Here is an 18,254-nt window from a genome sequence, read left to right as displayed (position 1 = left end):
TGCAACAAAAAGAATAAAATACTTAGGAATAAACCTACCTAAGGAGACAAAAGACCTGTATGCAGAAAACTATAAGACACTGATGAAAGAAATTAAAGATGATACAAACAGATCAAGAGATATACCATGTCCTAGGATTGGAAGAATCAACAGTGTGAAAATGACTATACTACCCAAAGCAATCTACAGATTCAATGCAATCCCTATCAAACTACCAAAGGCATTTTTCACATAACTAGAACCAAAAAATTACACAATTGTATGGAAACACAAAAGACCCCAAATAGCCAAAGCAATCTTGAGAAAGAAAAACGGAGCTGGAGGAATTAGGCTCCCTGACTTCAGACTATACTACAAAGCTACAGTAATCAAGACAGTGTGGTACTGGCACAAAAACAGAAATACAGATCAATGGAACAGGATAGAAAGCCCAGAGATAAACCCATGCACATATGGTCATCTTATTTTTGATAAAGGAGGCAAGAATAATATACAGATTGCCAACAAACGCATGAAAGAATGCTCAACATCACTAATCATTAGAGAAATGCAAATCAAAACTACAATGAGGTATCACCTCACAACGGTCAGAATGGCCATCGTCAAAAAATCTACAAACAATAAATGCTGGAGAGGGTGTGGAGAAAAGGGAACCCTCTTGTACTGTTGGTGGGAATGTAAATTGATACAGCCACTATGGAGAACAGTATGGAGTTTCCTTAAAAAAACTAAAAATAGAACTACCATACGACCCAGCAATCCCACTACTGGGCATATACCTGAGAAAACCAGAATTCAAAAAAAGTCATGTATCACAATGTTCATTGCAGAGTTATTTACAACAGCCAGGACATGGAAGCAACCTAAGTGTCCACGGACAGATGAATGGATAAATATGTGGCACAGATATACAATGGAATATTACTCAGCCATAAAAGGAAACGAAACTGAGCTATCTGTAGTGAGGTGGATGGACCTAGAGTCTGTCATACAGAGTGAAGTAAGTCAGAAAGAGAAAAACAAATACTGTATGCTACACCCACATAGCACAGGGAGATCAGCTCTGTGCTTTGTGACCACCTAGAGGGGTGGGATACAGAGGGTAGGAGGGAGACGCAAGAGGGAGGAGATATGGGGATATATGTATATGTATAGCTGATTCACTTTGTTATAAAGCAGAAACTAACAGACCATTGTAAAGCAATTATACTCCAATAAAGACATTAAAAAAAAATCCACTAGGACTAAATACAAAAAAATCAGAATGCTAGATTTACGCACATGAAGTAAAACATAAATAAAATACCATATACAAGAAAATAAAATAAAATTATGCCAAAGCTTTATCACCTAATAGTTTCAAAAATTAACACTATGCATTAGATGCAAGAGCATCATTGTGAGTGAGGAAGCTTCAGAGGATTTTCTGTGACCCTATTAGATAATGCAGGATTGTTCAGTCATTTAGATTGTACTGATAATACCCTGTGAATTCTGTGGAGTTCCATATATTTTATCCATATCTCAAAATTCATATATATTTTTCAACTTTATCCATTCTTTGGACAGTACTGCATATATGGTGTGCATGTGAGGGGAACAAGGGGGGCAGAGGGGTATGCCTCCACAAAAAGATAGTGTGTATTATAAGATGATGTTAACATGGCAAGGAATATATGTGCAATTCATGTATTTTGTTCATATCAATTAAAAATTCAGGATAAACCTTTCCAGTTTTGAAATGTTTACTTTTGGACTACAGTTAATAGTATTTATATTTAGAATTAGGGCCAAAAGTAATTTATTATGGACCCTACTCCTTAAAACTTTGTGCCTTGATATTTTAAAAATAATTTTTCAAAGTTACTGTGTGAATAGTGGTATAAGAAAAATATCATTATGTACTTTAATGCCATTGCTAAATATGCATAAGTGGCTTCCTTCTCACATTCTGGTTAACTATTAATCATTATTTGTCCTTTCATGTGGCCTTTGGTATGTATTCCTAGGATGTAATAAAGCTAGATTAAGAAAACAGACAGCTAGATATGGCTAACAAGTCCAAAAACTGTTGGGCTATGAAAGTCTGCACTTTGAAATATGAGTCCAAACCAGGGTTTGAATCAATCAGTTGTGACAGAGCTTTTATCCTGTTAGAAAATTCTGGAGAAGTGTCACAGCAATGCCCTTTTGCAGAGAGCTTCTTCTCACCAGTACACCGCCATGCCCCAGCAAAGCCTCTCCCAATTCCCTACACCCTCACAACCTGCCCATTTCCTACAAGTATATTCTGCGTAACAAGAATTGCAGAATTTTTAGATATGAATACTTTACTGAGAGTGGGATGGACAGAGCCGTTTTAGAGGAAGATTTAAAAACCAGAAAAAAAAAAAGGCCAACTATGGGGATATAAACAGCAAAAGCAAAAATCTTGAAATTAGTGGAGGATGTAAGAGGAGGGAGAAGTGAATTGTGACACAGATCAAGAAAATGTGAAAGCTTCCCAGCAGAGCTCTATGCTAATTTCCAAATCCCAAACCACAAAACCCATTCAGTTCCAGCTGTATCTGTTACAGTATTCAAGCTCAAAGTATATAAGTACAACAGGGCATATAAATACAATAAAGAAAGAGGACAAAGTCAGATGAATGGCATGAACAAACTAAACTTAAGTGGGACCAATATCAAGCAGCCATTTAACTCTGAGAGAACAAATCAAAAGTAACTGCTCTCTGCATTCCAAATAGTTCAAAATTCCAGAGTTACTGGAGACGTGTAGAAAGAAAAAGGAGACATTTAAGGGAAAATGTCATGAGGAAATGGGTTTTGGCTTCATTAACTCTGTGGTACTGAGGATATAAATCTATAAATAATTTTATTTTTAATACAAATCAGAGCTTCAAACCCTGCCCAAGAAAAGTGTGCATATATTATCTCATTGCTTTTTATGAGAATATTTTTGGTAAACAGGAAAAGATCTAGAAATGAAATAATAATATAACAAAAAAGGGTGGGTTTGAGAGAGACATACTAAACAATAAGCTACATATAATGAATCTGAAGCACATTTATTTAAAAAGTGCCAAGCATATATGGCAAAGATCCAGAGTGAGGCTGCGGATATACAGAAGAAAACTAGGGAAGAGAAGCACAACTATCTCACTCTAGCTCCAAGAAAACAATGCCACATTTCTTCTCAAACTGTCTCAAAGAGAAAATGCTCCACTGGTTTCTAGAAATATGAAGGAAATCGAATTCTCCCACCCCTTGTAAATCAGTTCCAGGATTTCCTCTAGGCAGTTATGCAACACGAGGCTTGGAGCCACATTTGGGGAATGGAACTCATCTTTTGAAAAATAATCTTAATTTTTACAGCAAAACAACAGTTTTATTCTACTTGGTTGTGAGGCTGCAATACAGCATCTACTAAGTACTAACACGGCTGCCTCTATGTACTTTATTTGTGTGGAGATCTTGAATGATGTGTGGGAAAACTTTACTTTTGCTTCATTTAAGCAATACACGGCTATACTAAAGTTGTGATAAACACTTTATTATTATCATAGCTATGGCTTATTGATTACTTACTACATGCCCGTCTGGATGCTAAGAACTTTACACATACTAACTCATTTATTCTTCAGCACAGCTCTGGGAGGCAGGGATTATTATATTTATTTTACACACAGAGAAAATAACACTAAGAGAGGATGAGTGACTTTACCCAGGAACACAGCCACTAACTCGCAAGGTGAGGATCTGAAATCAGGTCCTTTTGATATCAAAACCTGTGCTCTATCTGCTCTGCTATGTTTAATATTCTGATTCAGTACATGTCAAACACCAGCTGATAAATACAATCAACTTTCATATCTCTGACGGGCTTTTACTTACCACCAAGAGAAGAAAAGCACCTCATAAAGAGTAGCTCTACAAATGTATTCTACTATGTCTGAAGACCACTATAACTCAGAAAACTGTGCCTGGTTACAAACTCATTGTCTTAAAAAAGGCCAGAGTCTAACCAAACAAAAGGTGATTAGCATAATAAAACATAACAATAAACTTAAGACCAAAAAAATCCAGACTGTGAAGGCTTATTTCAATCGATTTGGAAGATTTCATTTACTACAATCCATGGGATCACAAGTATTCGCTTTTGCTAAACTAACAACATAAAAAGGAAAGAGTTCACTGCTCAAAGAAAAAGCAGGAAAGGTTATCCTAACATCCTAATTCAGCTTATTTTATTTTCCCTACATTTATTTACTCTATTTACTCAACACTTGTTCAACTGAGTGTAGAACCAATTAGCTTTTAAGACTGTAAGATTTTTCACAATGAAATGACCAAAGTAAAAGAAGGGTTTCATTTGCTTGCATGGACTCCAGCCAGTAAGTTCTCTACCAATGCTTCCTATGATCAGCATCATCACTGTCATAATTAGGAATTTAATAGCATCCCTGTTATTGAAAAAGCCCATTTTTCATTTATTTTAGCCTATTAAATTTACTTTAGCTGAAAATTTATTTGGGCAAGTGATCTTTTCTTTCAGTAATATGGAAATTTGCATAAGAAATGTTTTTATGTACATTCTATACATTTCTTTGGAAAGGTGTATTAGTTCCTTATAGTCCCTAATTCAGTTTTCTTTTCTTTTTTTTTTCTCCTGATTTTTACGTGATTTCTTTTTTTTTCGGTTTTCTTAAAGTGCAGTTTAAATGTAAATCTCACATAATGATATCTGTATTTGTTTCAGACATTAAGCTTTCTTCTGTTATAAAATATAATACTTAGCTGCAATATAACTTTTACTCTAGTAAAGAATCAGAAACTTTCAAGTAAGATTACATGAAAACATTCAAAACATGATGCTATTGTGTACTGAAAACATTTATACATGTCAGACAGTAGATTTCTTCTTTTATCACTCAAGAATTAGACTAGCATTTATCAACTTCATTACAATTTTTTAATTATAGCAAATTTTAAAGCTTTTTCAAGTCCCAAAACAGTATTAACAATATTTCTGATTTACCGGTCACTAAAAAGAAATGGCTAAATATATCAAGAATATCCGCATTATTAAAATTAAAAATACTAATTAAATTTTTTCAAAGGTAGATAGTGCTATAAAAGAATCGTTTAAAATTAATTCTCAGTCCCTGTCTTTCCCGCCCCCTTTCCAGGGGTCCTATATCTGAGCTGCCCCAGTGAAATGTATTTTTGCTGTGTTGAGCTTTCAGAGATCTTTATTTTTAGAACACTAATATTTTATATCACCCACAGGGTAGGCATGAAAAAACATTGCTGTCTGCTGGTGAAATTTAGTGACCTCGTCCCTTGCGGTTGGGACATTCAGTCAGCTGTCTACCAAGGGACAACCCAGAGTCGTGAAGTGTACGCCTTAAGTGCTTCACATTCCCACTGGGGCTTTTTCCTTTCTAAGAGTGTTCTCTGACTAGGCTGGCCCCTGCCCAGTGAAACGAAGGACCAAAGATTTTCCCCCAAATGTGTAAAAACTCTCCCCAGGTGACCCGGACATCCACATTCATGAAAGGGGAAAAGGGGGGAGGAGAAAAAAAAAAGAGAGAAAGAAAGAAAAGGAAAGCTCCATCAGCCTCTGCACAGAGCAGCTGCGGGCCCTTACCCAGACGGGACAGTCGTGGACCACTAGCTTGACATTCCCAAACGCGCTGGCCTGATACTCGGTGAACACGGGACGCGCGACCGTACTGGTCGCGTTCAGCAACAAGCTGCTTTCGTCCCCTGAGACCAGCGGGCTTCTCCCCAGGTAAGTGCGGATAAGCCCCGACGGCCGATTGTCCTGGTGAAACGCGTCCCCCTCGTTCCCCAGCGCCACGATGTGAATGGACCTACACGGCAGAGACGGGGGCGAGGGGGAGAAAAGGCGCGTGGTCAGCGCGAGGTTCCCTTCATCCCAACAGGAAGTGCGGGGGGCAGCGCGCGGCGGGGATGGGCACGAGCCCCTCGCCCAGGGCGCACGGCACGCGCTGGGTAGACAATGGCAGGACCGCGACGCGTACATACATGATCTCAAATCCAAGGGCAGGGCGGCGACTCGGAGAAAAGCGGCTCCCCACGGCTTCTAGGAGCCCGTCGGCGGCGTATCCACCCGCAATCAGCTCATGCCGGGCCGCGTCCCCCCTAGCGCGCCTCCCCCGCTGCGCGGCCGACGCAGAGCGGGCCCGCGCGAGCCAGCGAGCGAGCGAGCCACTGGGGCCGGGGGCGAGCGAGTCTGGCCGTGTGCGCGCGGCCAGCCAGTCAGGAAGTGCCAGGGAACATCCCGGCCGGTCGCGCCGCTCCCGCCTCCCCGGCGGCCGCCGAGCGTTGCCGGGCGCCGTAACCCCGCTCCGCCGCGCTCCCTCGGCCGGGCAGCAGTCGCCTCCTCCGGCTGCTGCCGCCGCCGCTCCTCCTCCTTCTGGCCCAGAGAGGGTAGGAGAAAAGCCGGGCCTCCGCCCCCTCGGCGGGCCGGGCGGGCGGGAGCAGCACGTGCCGGCCTTGGGGGTCGGGAGGACGAGGGGGCCGCGCTCCCCGCTGAGGCCCCGGAGCCCGGGCAGCGGCGGCCGGGTACAAAGGAGCGGCCCGCGCGCGGGGCGCCGCGGAATATAAATTAATAAATACGACGCCCCAGCCCGAGAGCTCCCGATCGCCAATCCGCCTGCAGCAAGTTTGTTCAACTCGACAGGCTGTAACCAGAGCCGGGGAAAGGGAGGGTGGGTCGGTGAGGCCCCTGCTCCCTAAAGACTGGAAAAAAAAGAGGTAAGGGAAGCCAGCTTCCCTGGGAATCCAGCTCGCTGGCCGCTCCAGCAGCCCCAATTTTTTTTTTTTTCCCCCTCTTGGCTTTGACCAAAAAGTGTTTTAGTAAGTCTGCCGCTTTGTCATTTGTCAACATGTAGTACAGCTGTTTTCTAGAATCATACTTGTGAGGAAAAAAATAAAGGCAACATTCATCCTGGTGCAGAAAGGGTTCTTTGTTCACGCAGCAATTAATTCGCTAATATCGCTTCAGAAGGATTATTTACTACTTCAAGCTATATTCGGCATCTTTTACCAAAAACTTCAGGGTGTTTTGCTTTTTTTTTAAAGTGTTGAGGTTCTTATTATGATAATTTTAGAAACCAGTTATGCGTGAGGTGTTTGTGTTTACATGCTAAATGCTAGTTTACGTTGAGATTTTTCTGTGCACATTATGGCCACATGTTTAATAATACCTCCTCAGACCAGCTGAAAAAATAACGATCATGCTAATGCGAGGATACTTTAGATTCTTTCATGATAACGCCCTGAAGTAAAGGCTATGAATGTCCCCAAAGGGCCTCAAACTGCCTCAATGCAAATGAACACTGGAATCCACTAATTCCAAGAAGGGCCAGAGTTTACTCTGGGGCTTTGCTTCTCCATAAACATGAAAATTCTTACAAGTGCTCTGTGTTGAAAGAGTTCTTGTTTATCCCTTTATTTATTTATTTATTTTGCCCTACTTTAAAATGTTGCTGTTTCTTTTCTCAACCGAGCTATTTTGAGGGTATGAAACAGGAGGTGCTGAGTAGGACAGTGAAAAGCCTAGGGTAAGAGCCCTTTGGAATGTGAACAACTTTTTATTATGGGCCCTTGGTTGCTCAACTGAAAGTAGTTTAATAGTTTCTCATGCTCAAATAGGGTATAATGGGGGGCATTCTTTATGTTGTCACTGATTTTTTAAAAATCTAATTTCCTTTGCACTCAGTATAGTTTCTCTTTTAGTCTCTAGAACCTAAAACATCCTGAAATCTTTGAGAGTACAGGATCACCTTTTCTCTGGGGTCATCAATCCCCTCCAGTAACCACAAGTCGAAAACAAAGACACTAGAATGGGTGAATGAATAAAGAAAAATGTGCTATATACATACGATGAAATATTATTCAGCCTTAAAAAAGGGGGAATCTTGTCATATGTTACAACATGGATGAATCTCCAGGGCAATAAGCTAGTCATAGAAAGACAAAGACTGCTTATTCCACTTACATGAGGTATCTAAGGCAGTCCAACTCTTAGAAACAGAAAGCAGAATGCTGGTTTTAAGGGGCTGAGGGGAGAGGAAAATGGGGAGTTCTGTGAGTATAAAGTTTCCGTTTTGTAAGATGAAAAGTTAAAAGATCTGTTGCAAACAAGGTGCATATAGTAATGTATACTTTTAAACGGTGAAGATGGTAAATTTTGTGTTTTATGTGTTTTACCACTATATATATATATATAGAGAGAGAGAGAGAGAGAGAGAGAGAGAGAGAGAGAGAGAGAGAGAGTCAGAGTTAGAGTTGCTGGGAAGTGGAGGGGAGACAGTGTTCATTCTTTTCTCAGTTATCGTGTATGTGAGCCAGGTCTGTGCTGGTAGGCATGGGAGATACTAAGGTACATAAGACTCTGTCCTCACCCTTGAGAAGCTAAATCTATTCAATATTATTAATGGTCACTGTGTTGTGAATATTAATGCATACAATCCTTTTGAAAACATAATTGTTCCTTAAAAATTATAATACAGGCTTATGCATTCAGTAATAGAGGTAAGAACAAAGTACATGGATAAAGTTCAGTGAACATTAAGGAGATATGTGCCTTGTGTGACATCAGAGAGACGTTCATGGAGGAAGTAACCATTGTGTTAGGTCTTAGAAGATAAAGAGAAGCTTGCTAGATTTGGAGGAATCTGTGGTTAGAAGTATTGGTGGAAAGAATGGACAGACGTCATATACAAATCACATGCAGGGGTAGAGATGTGGAAGATCGTGGCTGATTCAGGGAACAGCAAGAGCTAAAATTAGTGCTGGTGTTCTGATTCCTTTATTACAGCAGGCAGAAAAGAGAGTGGTAGAGGCTTCCCAAGGGATTTCCAAAGTCAGACCTGGTGATACTCAAGTTATAGCTTTGGAATCCCTAGACCAAACTCTGTTTATATGACAAAAGCCTGTCTAGATGCTCACCAAACCCATTTCCTCTTCCGGAACCCATAGATAAAGTACATTTCGCAAAGTTTTTGCATGTAGATAGGGCCATGTGATTAGTTCTCACTAGTGAAATATGATCCCTGCTGAGCAGTTAAGAGAAGGTGGACCTTCTCCATTTTTTTTCATCCATCCATCTACCAACTGGATGAAGCCGGGTCAAACTTGAAGCCATGTGTTGATCTGCAGCTTAGAAGAAGCCTGAGTCTCTGAATGACTAGTTATAGCAGAGCCTCCTCACAGCATGCCTTGTACTGTGATATGGGTGAGAAAATAGATCTTTATTGAGTTAAGCCAGACATTTTGGGGTCAATTATTACAGCAGCTAGTATTACTTATCTTGGCTAATACAATGTCACAGATGGTCCATTTCCTGATATCGTAAAGATTCTTTTCATAATTATCTTAAGACTACTTTTTAAATAATTAATTCCCTTTTACGTACAATTTTTATTTGGTTTATATATTTGTAGTTTCCCTCATTAGTACCATTAAGTGTTTGTTTGTCTGTTTGTTTGCACTTTTACCAGGGTGTAACAAATTGGATTATCATATGTCCTCCAACTTCAAGGTCACTGCAGAACACACAAGGAAGGTCCTCCAGCCCAAACAGTATGTTTTTCTATTTTCCTGGCTGGAATACCACTGTTTCATATTCATTCTGATAGATGTTCTTATCCCCAGATAAAATGTAGCCACATATGAGTGTAAGATACAGAAGTTGACCCCTGAAATTCCAGAAAAGATATTTGAACTTTTATCTTCAAACACATATATTTCTCCCCACCCAAAAAAGAGGGAAAGAAATTAAGCCCTACTAATATGTGAGGATTGGTACTGGCACCCCAAACTTGATCCATTAAGTGGGCAGGCCCTCAGGGTGTTCTGGAGAGAGGGTGGTAGCACAGCAGCTCACTCTGTGGGGAGGGGAGGACTCTCTCCTTTGTTCACTTTTAACATATTGCCACATGTTGCAGTTTCTGTATCTAAATGGATTTATAGATCATATTTAAGTAAACTATTATAGCATGGATCAGTGGAGACAGTGTTAATAATGCAAGAACAGGCAAACACAATGGGCTGAGCTGACATTTCTGGCACCCTTTTGGAGCCACACTGCAAGATGAAAAACTAATGACTAATTAGATCTGACAAGAAGTTGGCAATGATAGTTAAAATTATTTCTAAAACTGTTTTAAGTATGAATTTATATTTACTTTTACTAACATCTTCACCCAAAGTATGTATTACAGATAATGATGTTCTGAACTGATCACTATTAGCTAATCACTTAAAAAGTAGACATCCAAACTCATAAAGCTCAACAATATTTCTAAAATATTTAAGGAGTGTATGATTCAAGCCAATACTTTAAAGAAAATTCACCAATTATAAATGCTATGAAGCCTTTTCTGAGCTTTCTTAAAAATAAAAAGTCAAAAAGCAACATACCATTGGGAAAATAGTTTTCTTCTTGTGAAGATAAAAATGTTTGAAATAACACATGGAACACAGATGGGAAAAAAAAACTTCATTCCTTTGACAGCAAATACCTTGAGAATATGCATATAAAACATTGCTAAAGACCTAATGACACAAGTATTGGAACATGTTACACAATGTGGGAAGTTTACTATAATGTTAGATGGAAAGCACAGATGTTTTTAACATGTCTCACATTATGGTATTGGATAGATTCCGTTTCAGTGCGGTATTTACTAGATTGTGTTTCAATAATGAGATGCATTTTAAAGTGACAATTCTGTGAGCCGCCAAAGGAAAGCTATAGTAGAGAAGATATTTTTTCTCTAATACATCTTTCAATGGTATTTTCAACAATTGACTTAAAAAAATAAAAACTGGGGGCTTACCTGGTGGCGCAGTGGTTGAGAATCTGCCTGCCGATGCAGGGGACACGGGTTCGTGCCCCGGTCCGGGAAGATCCCACATGCCGCGAAGCGGCTGGGCCCGTGAGCCATGGCCGTTGAGCCTGTGCTCCACAACGGGAGAGGCCACAACAGTGAGAGGCCCGCGTACCACAAAATAAATAAATAAATAAATAAAAATAAAAACTGTGTTTTATGCAAAACTTGTGTAAGCGTAACCACGGATGGATGAGTTACTTAGACTAAAAAAAATTTTTTTAAAGAAAGGAAGGATTCCAAGCTAAGATTACAGGGAGAGCAACCACATGAAATTCATTTGAGGTATATCTCATAAGCAGTTATTCCAGCAAAGAAGCTGGAGGCAGAAACTGAGGTTAATTTTGTGGAAAGAAAGCTTGTAAAACAGTTTTAAGATTTTTCTTCACCGTGAAATATAATACATACAGAAAAGTACATAATACGTATGCACATAGTTAATAAATAATTATAAAATAAACATTCCTAAGCAATCTCCTAGGCCAGAAGATAGAACATTTTCACCACTCATGCAAGGGTGCACACACCAAAACACTGCCCGCCCCCACACACAGGTGCCCCTCCTCAGTTACAGTTTTCTTCTTTTTCTTAGAGATAATCATGAGCCTGACTTTTGTGATGATTATTTATTTATTTTTCCTTACAGTTTTGCTACCTATATGTGCATTCCTAAGCTAATATTTTGTTTTTTCCTCTCTTTGAACTTTATATAAGTGGTATCACACTCTACATACTCTTTTGCATCTTGTTTCTTGTACTCATCATTTGTAAGATACATTTATGTTGATGTAGCGGTGGTTTGTTCCTTTCATTCCTTTATATTGCTGAATAGCATCCAGTGGATACATAAATTATCATTTTCTTATCCATCTCATTTTATTTTATTTATTTTTTAAAATATTTTATTTATTTATTTATTTGGTTGTGTCAGGTCTTAGTTGCGGCACGCGGACTTCTCTCTAGTTGTGGTGCATGGGCTCTCTAGTTGTGGTGCATGTGGGCTGTAGAACACGCAGGCTTAGTTGCCCCTCGGCATGTGGGATCTTAGTTCCCCGACAAGGGATGGAACCCACTTCTCCTGTGTTGGAAGGAGGACTCTTAACCACTGGACCACCAGAGGAGTCCTTATCCATCCCATTTTAGATGCACATGTGGATTATTTCTAGTTTTTGCCTATTACAAACAAAGCCACTAGGACCACTCTTGTTTTAAAATATAATATCTTGGTGGGTATGCTAGATCACAGGGCATGTGTATGTCCAACTTTGGTACATAGTACCCAACTGATTTCAAAAGTGGTTTTAAGTATTACACTCCCAATAGCAGGGCATGAGAATTCTCCCTATATTTCTTAACATACTTCCTTAGTATATGCCAAATATCATATTAAGTGCTTTATAAATATTGACTTTTAAAATTCGCAAATAACCCTATTGAGTTGGTTCTATTACTATCCTAATTTACAGGAGAGAAAATTTTGGCACAGAGAGGCTAAGTAATTTGCCCACAGCTATACAAGGAGTGAGAATCCCGGAGCTGGGATTCTTAGAAGATTGGCTCCAGGGTCTATGCCCTTACCCACTATGCTATGTTTGTTTGTTTTAAATTTATTTATTTATTTATTTATTTATTTATTTTTGGCTGCGTTGGGTCCTCATTGCTGTGCGCGGGCTTTCTCTAGTTGTGGCGAGCCGGGGGCTACTCTTCATTGCCCTGTGCAGACTTCTCATTGTGGTGGCTTCTCTTTGTTGTGGAGCATGGGCTCTAGGCGCACGGGCTTCAGTAGTTGTGGCACATGGGCTCAGTAGTTGTGGCTCACGGGCTTAGTTGCTCTGCGGCATGTGGGATCTTCCTGGACCAGGGCTCGAACCCGTGTCCCCCACATGGGTAGGCGGATTCTTAACCACTGCGCCACCAGGTAAGTCCCCACTATGCTATGTTGATGTTTGAAAAATTTCCCTTTATATGTAATTTTTGCGATTGAAAATGCATGTAACCTATAAAAACTCTGATATCTTATTGGATTTTTTAATCCACTTGAGTAACATTAGGTAAGATGGAAATGCATCCATCAGATTTAACCAAAATCTTTGCATAATGAGTGATGAGACTGAAAAATAAGTATGATTTAGCAACCCAGCTAATGAAGCAGTTCTTCCATTTAAATACCCATATCTTTGTGAATTCTTTTCAGAGAGCCTTCAAATAAACTGAACATAAAAGCAGACATCTGTGTTGCTGTATCACAAAATGTTGACCCAAGATTTAAAGAATAATGAGGCATATTCAATTATTGTTCTCCCTAAAAGGCTTTGTTAACAATAACATGCTAGAGAAAAGTCTATTTTGCATTATTAGTAATACATTTTGAAATTATTTAAAATATGATTTACTTCATCTTTATCTCATCTATTGAAAATTTTCTATTTCAGTATGTTTTATTGTATTCATAATATATTAACAGTAATACATGCATGTTATAAAGATATTGGGGGTGTGCTCAAAATTCTTTCCAATAGGGGGCTCAGTCAGAAAAGTTTGGAGACTACTGGTCTGGTGTCTAAGGCTGTGTCTTAGAGAGCAGGCTTAGAAGGAAACCACAGTGGAGTCTTGGACTGCCAGGAAGCAGAACAGGGCATTGGGCTGGGGACTGCTGCAAGGAAAGCTGTGGGAGAGGAAGTAAAGGGAAGATAGGAGAAGGTAACACAGATAAACTGCACACCAACTTGCCTAGAAATCAGCCCAATGAAAAATGTATTTGTATTAAGTAATCTAATGAGAGATAAAGTTTGCAAATTTACACAAAAATCACAAAATTCAAGATTAGCTTTTTTTTTTTAAAAAAAACAACTATAGCTTGCAGTACTTCACATAGAGTACCCTAAGCAAAGTCATGTACCAGGGTCAGTAACCATACAGTCAGTCATAAGAAAAGTTGATGTTACTCATTTTATTACTTGGATAATTCTTCCCAGAGAAATAGCCAACAGCTTTCTTCTAAATTGTGGATTTCTTCTAAACCACAAGGCTGCAATATCATTAATTCTGTTTGGAGAAGCTAAAGTGAGACTCCAGATTGTTATGTATGTGCAAAATCCAACTACCCTAAGCTCTTTCGGAAAAGGTCTAAAATGTTCCTTTGAACTTATATTATCCACCCACCTCTATTATTGTGCCCAATCATGTTTTTCAAACAATTGTTCTGTTTTTCAGTTAAAATGTTACTTTAAAATGCCAGAAAATATGTTCCTTGGAATCAGGATTGCCCATTTCTTACCAGCATTTTTCACAGGTTTGAACTTCAAAGAAACCTGGTTGTGTGGCCTTTAATATGCCTGCTCTGTTATTCAGCCCTGGAAAAATATATATGCGAGTATCATAATCAAGCACTATTGATTGTGTCATTTATTTATGCATAATATTTTGTGAAATGTTCCATTTGTAGCCATACAGAAATATAGGATATTAGATTTAAACGGTATAATACCTTGCTGATAGACCTCCTTTTGGAAGAATTCAAGTACATTAAAAAATAGATAGTTATCATCTGGCTCTAGTTTTTTGTTGTTGTTGGGGGTAGGAGTTTATAAATTTTATTTATTATTTATTTTTTCTGTGTTGGGTCTTCGTTTCTGTGCGAGGGCTTTCTCTAGTCGCGGCGAGCGGGGGACCACTCTTCATCGCAGTGCGCGGGCCTCTCACTATCGCGGCCTCTCTTGTTGTGGAGCACAGGCTCCAGACGCGCAGGCTCAGTAGTTGTGGCTCATGGGCCTAGTTGCTCTGCTGCACGTAGGATCTTCCCAGACCAGGGCTCGAACCCGTGTCCCCTGCATTAGCAGGCAGATTCTCAACCACTGCGCCACCAGGGAAGCCCCTGGCTCTAGTTTTAACTGTAATAAAAGTTATGCAATTTCCAATGGTAAATCCCTTTCAAGTCTTCCCCATCTCTTGTACTCCTTTTACTTGCCGTGTTCAGGTACATGCATCTCTGCCATGGCCATCCATTGGGCATTACCCCAACTGGAGCATTTCACAAGCATGCTTTCAAATGTTCTCCTTTTTCATTCAACAGCTATCACTAGCGGCTTAATGTGACTTCTTCCCTCAGACAATACTGCTGATTCTATTTTTCTAGACTTGCTTTTTACTTTTCACTTCTGAGTCTTTAATCCTGTCTGCAGTTAAACTCTTTTTACAGTGAACAATAATTGACATTTTCTTAGCAATCTTTTTTTCTGAGGAAAGCCCTACCGATGCCATTAAATATTAAGTTGGCAGCTTGTATCCTTGGGGAATAGTCCTTTTGGTGTTCTAACATCTCTCATCTAGCTTATCTGAAGGATGTTGTTTTGTCTTCCCTTTTTCCTGCTTCTCACTTTCTCTAGAGATCCCCTGGGGCACATTTTTACTGACACTGCTCTCTACACTCCTTTCTAGAGCCCATTCAATTTTAAAAATCTAAATCTGGGACTTGAGAACTATTTTTGGTGGGTACTGTCTCCTCTCACCTTCAAACTAAAACGTCTGAACTTGTGTGATTATTATCATCTCTCCAGCGATATTACCAGTTTCTCCTTCCCCCCTGACACCCACCCCCGCTGTAGCCAGATCCAACCCCTTTCAACCAATAACTGCCCTACTCCTACAGGGCCAATACAGTTTCTGCTAATGAAGGGGCTTGTTCCATGTGCTTCCTCAAGATGTTCTAGTACTAGTTACAAGCTCCTTCCAGAGTTAGGACTAGGGTGAGACCAGGCAATTCAGTCTACATTAAACAGCATTCAGACCTTCCTCCTTGAAGCGATAAATAGGGAAAACTAAAAGCAAAGGCACTTCTGAACTAATCCCAGTGGCAAACACAGCCTCTCAAATTTTCCACTGAATATCCCCCAAATGAGAGGTACTTGAGCAAAGCCCCTAACATTCCCATCCCTAACCTGCCACCCAGGTAGCAGCATAAGTTCCCCACCACAAGCCCAGATTTTGTGTGTGTGTCTTCTCAAGTTTTGCCATTAAGTCATAGTATCATTGTTGATTTAATATAAAAATAATACTTAAATTACTTGACACCAGGTAAAATTAAAGGATGGGCCTTGTTTACATTATGACAAAGAGAATTTATGAAGTTCTGAGGGGCAAGAAAACTCTTTCCTTCTGGAAAGAAATGACATTTTGTTGAACTGGTTAGTTAGAAACTGTCTTTTTGTGGGTGAACAGAGACAGAAGTAAAATCAGTAATTGTTATTGGAATGTTTGCCATGTAGGAAAAAATCTTGTTTTTACGGGTCATTATGTCTAACTCTTCAGAATTCTGGGAAAGATCTATGATTCCATGAACAAAAGGAATGAAACTCAGAAATGTGCAACCCTGGCATAATGCAGGAAGCAGTGAAGTATAACATAATACAAAAAATAACAAAACGGAAAAGAAAAGCAGAGTTTCCTTTGTTTTGTTTTGTTTTGTTTTGTTACAAGAGTTTTAGTACTCATTAGCTGTAGCCTTAAAATGGAACAGTCTGTTACTAGGTCGCTACCCATGAACAGTCACAAATTGTACACAATTAGTAACTCCCCATGCCGGACTCTAGAATTAGGAGTCATTTTCAGCCAGTGTATTTTATTAACTCACTATGGTTTCTAATAAATTAGTCAGTCCTCTTGCATTAATGATGATTACAACAGTGTTTTGCTAATGACTCCATCATGGTCTCAAAGATTTTTATTGCAGGAGGTCAAATTGATTTAAATAGAGTCACTGTTCTAAACAACCATGCTAGAAATGTCATAGGGAGAGGCCAGCTGGGCTGCTCAGGCTGGCCTCAGGATGACATTGCCTCTGTCAAGTCACATTTCCCAGGGCTCATTCCTTGGTTTTACAAGTCCAGAAACTTTATTTTGTCAAGGTGTCCAGAGTTGATCATACTCAAGGGATGAAGCTTGTGCTAACCCAATGCACAAGGGGGCAGTGCATAAACTAGAATACCAATTTGTTCATTTATAATGACAAGGTTAACTATCAAAGGGCCTAGAAATCTAGGATACGTGACTACCTTCTTTTCCCTTTAGGAAAGTCTACATGGGAAGCCCTTTATTACCTTTTCAGTTCAACAAACATTTATTAAGCACCTAAGGTACAGGTCATTTTGTTCCCAAAGATGTTTTGCATATAGAAACACTTTAATTAGAGTTATGGCAGCATTAAATTGTTATAGAGACATTATTTTCCAGAGCAAACTGCATTAAGTCAATTTATGCCTTGATCAATTTTCTCAGGTTTTCTCTTCTGATTGGCAGGTTCAGTCTTTTAGAAGAGGCTAATATCTGTCTGCATGATGGACTTAGCAACAAAGTTTATCCAATAGCCACCTTCACAAATCCACCTTCTAAATATGGTTCTTAACAAAGACTTCAAAGGAATCTGATAACCTGCTGAACAGGTATGCAAACAACTGTGTATAATGCACATGTGTGTTTTACTACTACATTCTCATAACAAGGAGTGACCTAAAAACTTGGAGCCTTCCAGAGCCAACCTGGCATCTAGGCCACCAATACTACCCACTACTCAATATCAGGGCATTTCTAGGGCAAATTCTTCTTGAAAACTTTATAGCCAGTTTAACCTAACATGCTCCATTCCCCGATATACTTATTACAGGCCCAACTGTACCTTATCCTGATCAACTAGGTTTGCCCATGCTTTCCTTTCTGCCAAAACTTTCCAGTTTACCTTCTAGAATTCCAATCAGAGTAGAAAGGGAGAACCAGACCATTACTCCTCCATCCTCCTGAAGAACTTCTGTTCTCTGAGACCCAAGAGAAACTATACTCCCCTCTCTCTCTCCTGTTACTGTCATTTAGCAAACTTCCAGTCAACCCCCCTACCTCACCCCCTTACACATAGACTGTTCACTGTTCATCTCTCCACCCCAAGAAGTCCATGGTCCTCCATGATGTTAGTGTCCACATGAATTATCTTTTCAACATCTTAGCCTCTTCATCTTCAGTGACCTTCACTTCTACTCCACTTCAACCCACCTTTCCCGTGGTCAGATCCTAGGTGTTATCACTACCTGCAACTGCTTCACATCTAAACAACGCATTCCAGTATTCTACAGCCTGGACATACAACATTCTGTGATTTTTTTTCCATCACTCAGTTGCTCCCTTCTCATGCTAGCATAGAACCTCCAAACTGTTGACACTTCCAATTTCTCCCTCCCTGCTAGCCCTCTTCTCTTTTCATTTCTTTCCCTATCCATTTGAGGTCTCGTGGTACATCTCCTGTCTTTATCCTCACATGCCTTGTTCTATTGTCCTTCAGTCCGA

At 39.7% G+C, this 18,254-nt stretch overlaps 2 protein-coding genes across 6 annotated transcripts in view; one reads left to right on the top strand and one right to left on the bottom strand.

The window, feature by feature from the left end:
- RHOBTB3 (Rho related BTB domain containing 3) overlaps positions 1-6,761 on the bottom strand; it is a 52,268-nt gene extending 45,507 nt beyond the window's left edge. Inside the window, exons 1-2 of the mRNA XM_007110080.3 lie at positions 6,052-6,761; positions 5,651-5,876 (exon numbers count right to left, since the gene is read on the bottom strand). Coding sequence (XP_007110142.2) covers positions 5,651-5,876; positions 6,052-6,053 — 228 coding nt within the window. The 5' untranslated portion in view covers positions 6,054-6,761. The remainder of the gene's footprint in view (positions 1-5,650; positions 5,877-6,051) is intronic.
- SPATA9 (spermatogenesis associated 9) overlaps positions 5,713-18,254 on the top strand; it is an 86,242-nt gene continuing 73,700 nt past the window's right edge. For 4 of the 5 annotated variants that reach the window (XR_003680985.2, XR_008618079.1, XR_003680987.1 and 1 more), the window contains exons 1-2: positions 6,678-6,783; positions 17,220-17,362. The gene's annotated coding sequence lies outside the window, so the exon portion shown is untranslated. Of the gene's footprint in view, positions 5,795-6,677; positions 6,784-17,219; positions 17,363-18,254 lie in introns of those variants that run through there. The other variant, XR_003680988.2, reaches the window with a different exon arrangement.

The sequence above is a fragment of the Physeter macrocephalus genome, chromosome 8 (genome assembly GCF_002837175.3).
Source record: "Physeter macrocephalus isolate SW-GA chromosome 8, ASM283717v5, whole genome shotgun sequence".
NCBI classification, from domain to species: domain Eukaryota; kingdom Metazoa; phylum Chordata; class Mammalia; order Artiodactyla; family Physeteridae; genus Physeter; species Physeter macrocephalus.
Note: the sequence above shows the minus strand (reverse complement) of the source record. Positions and strands in the feature narration are given on the sequence as shown.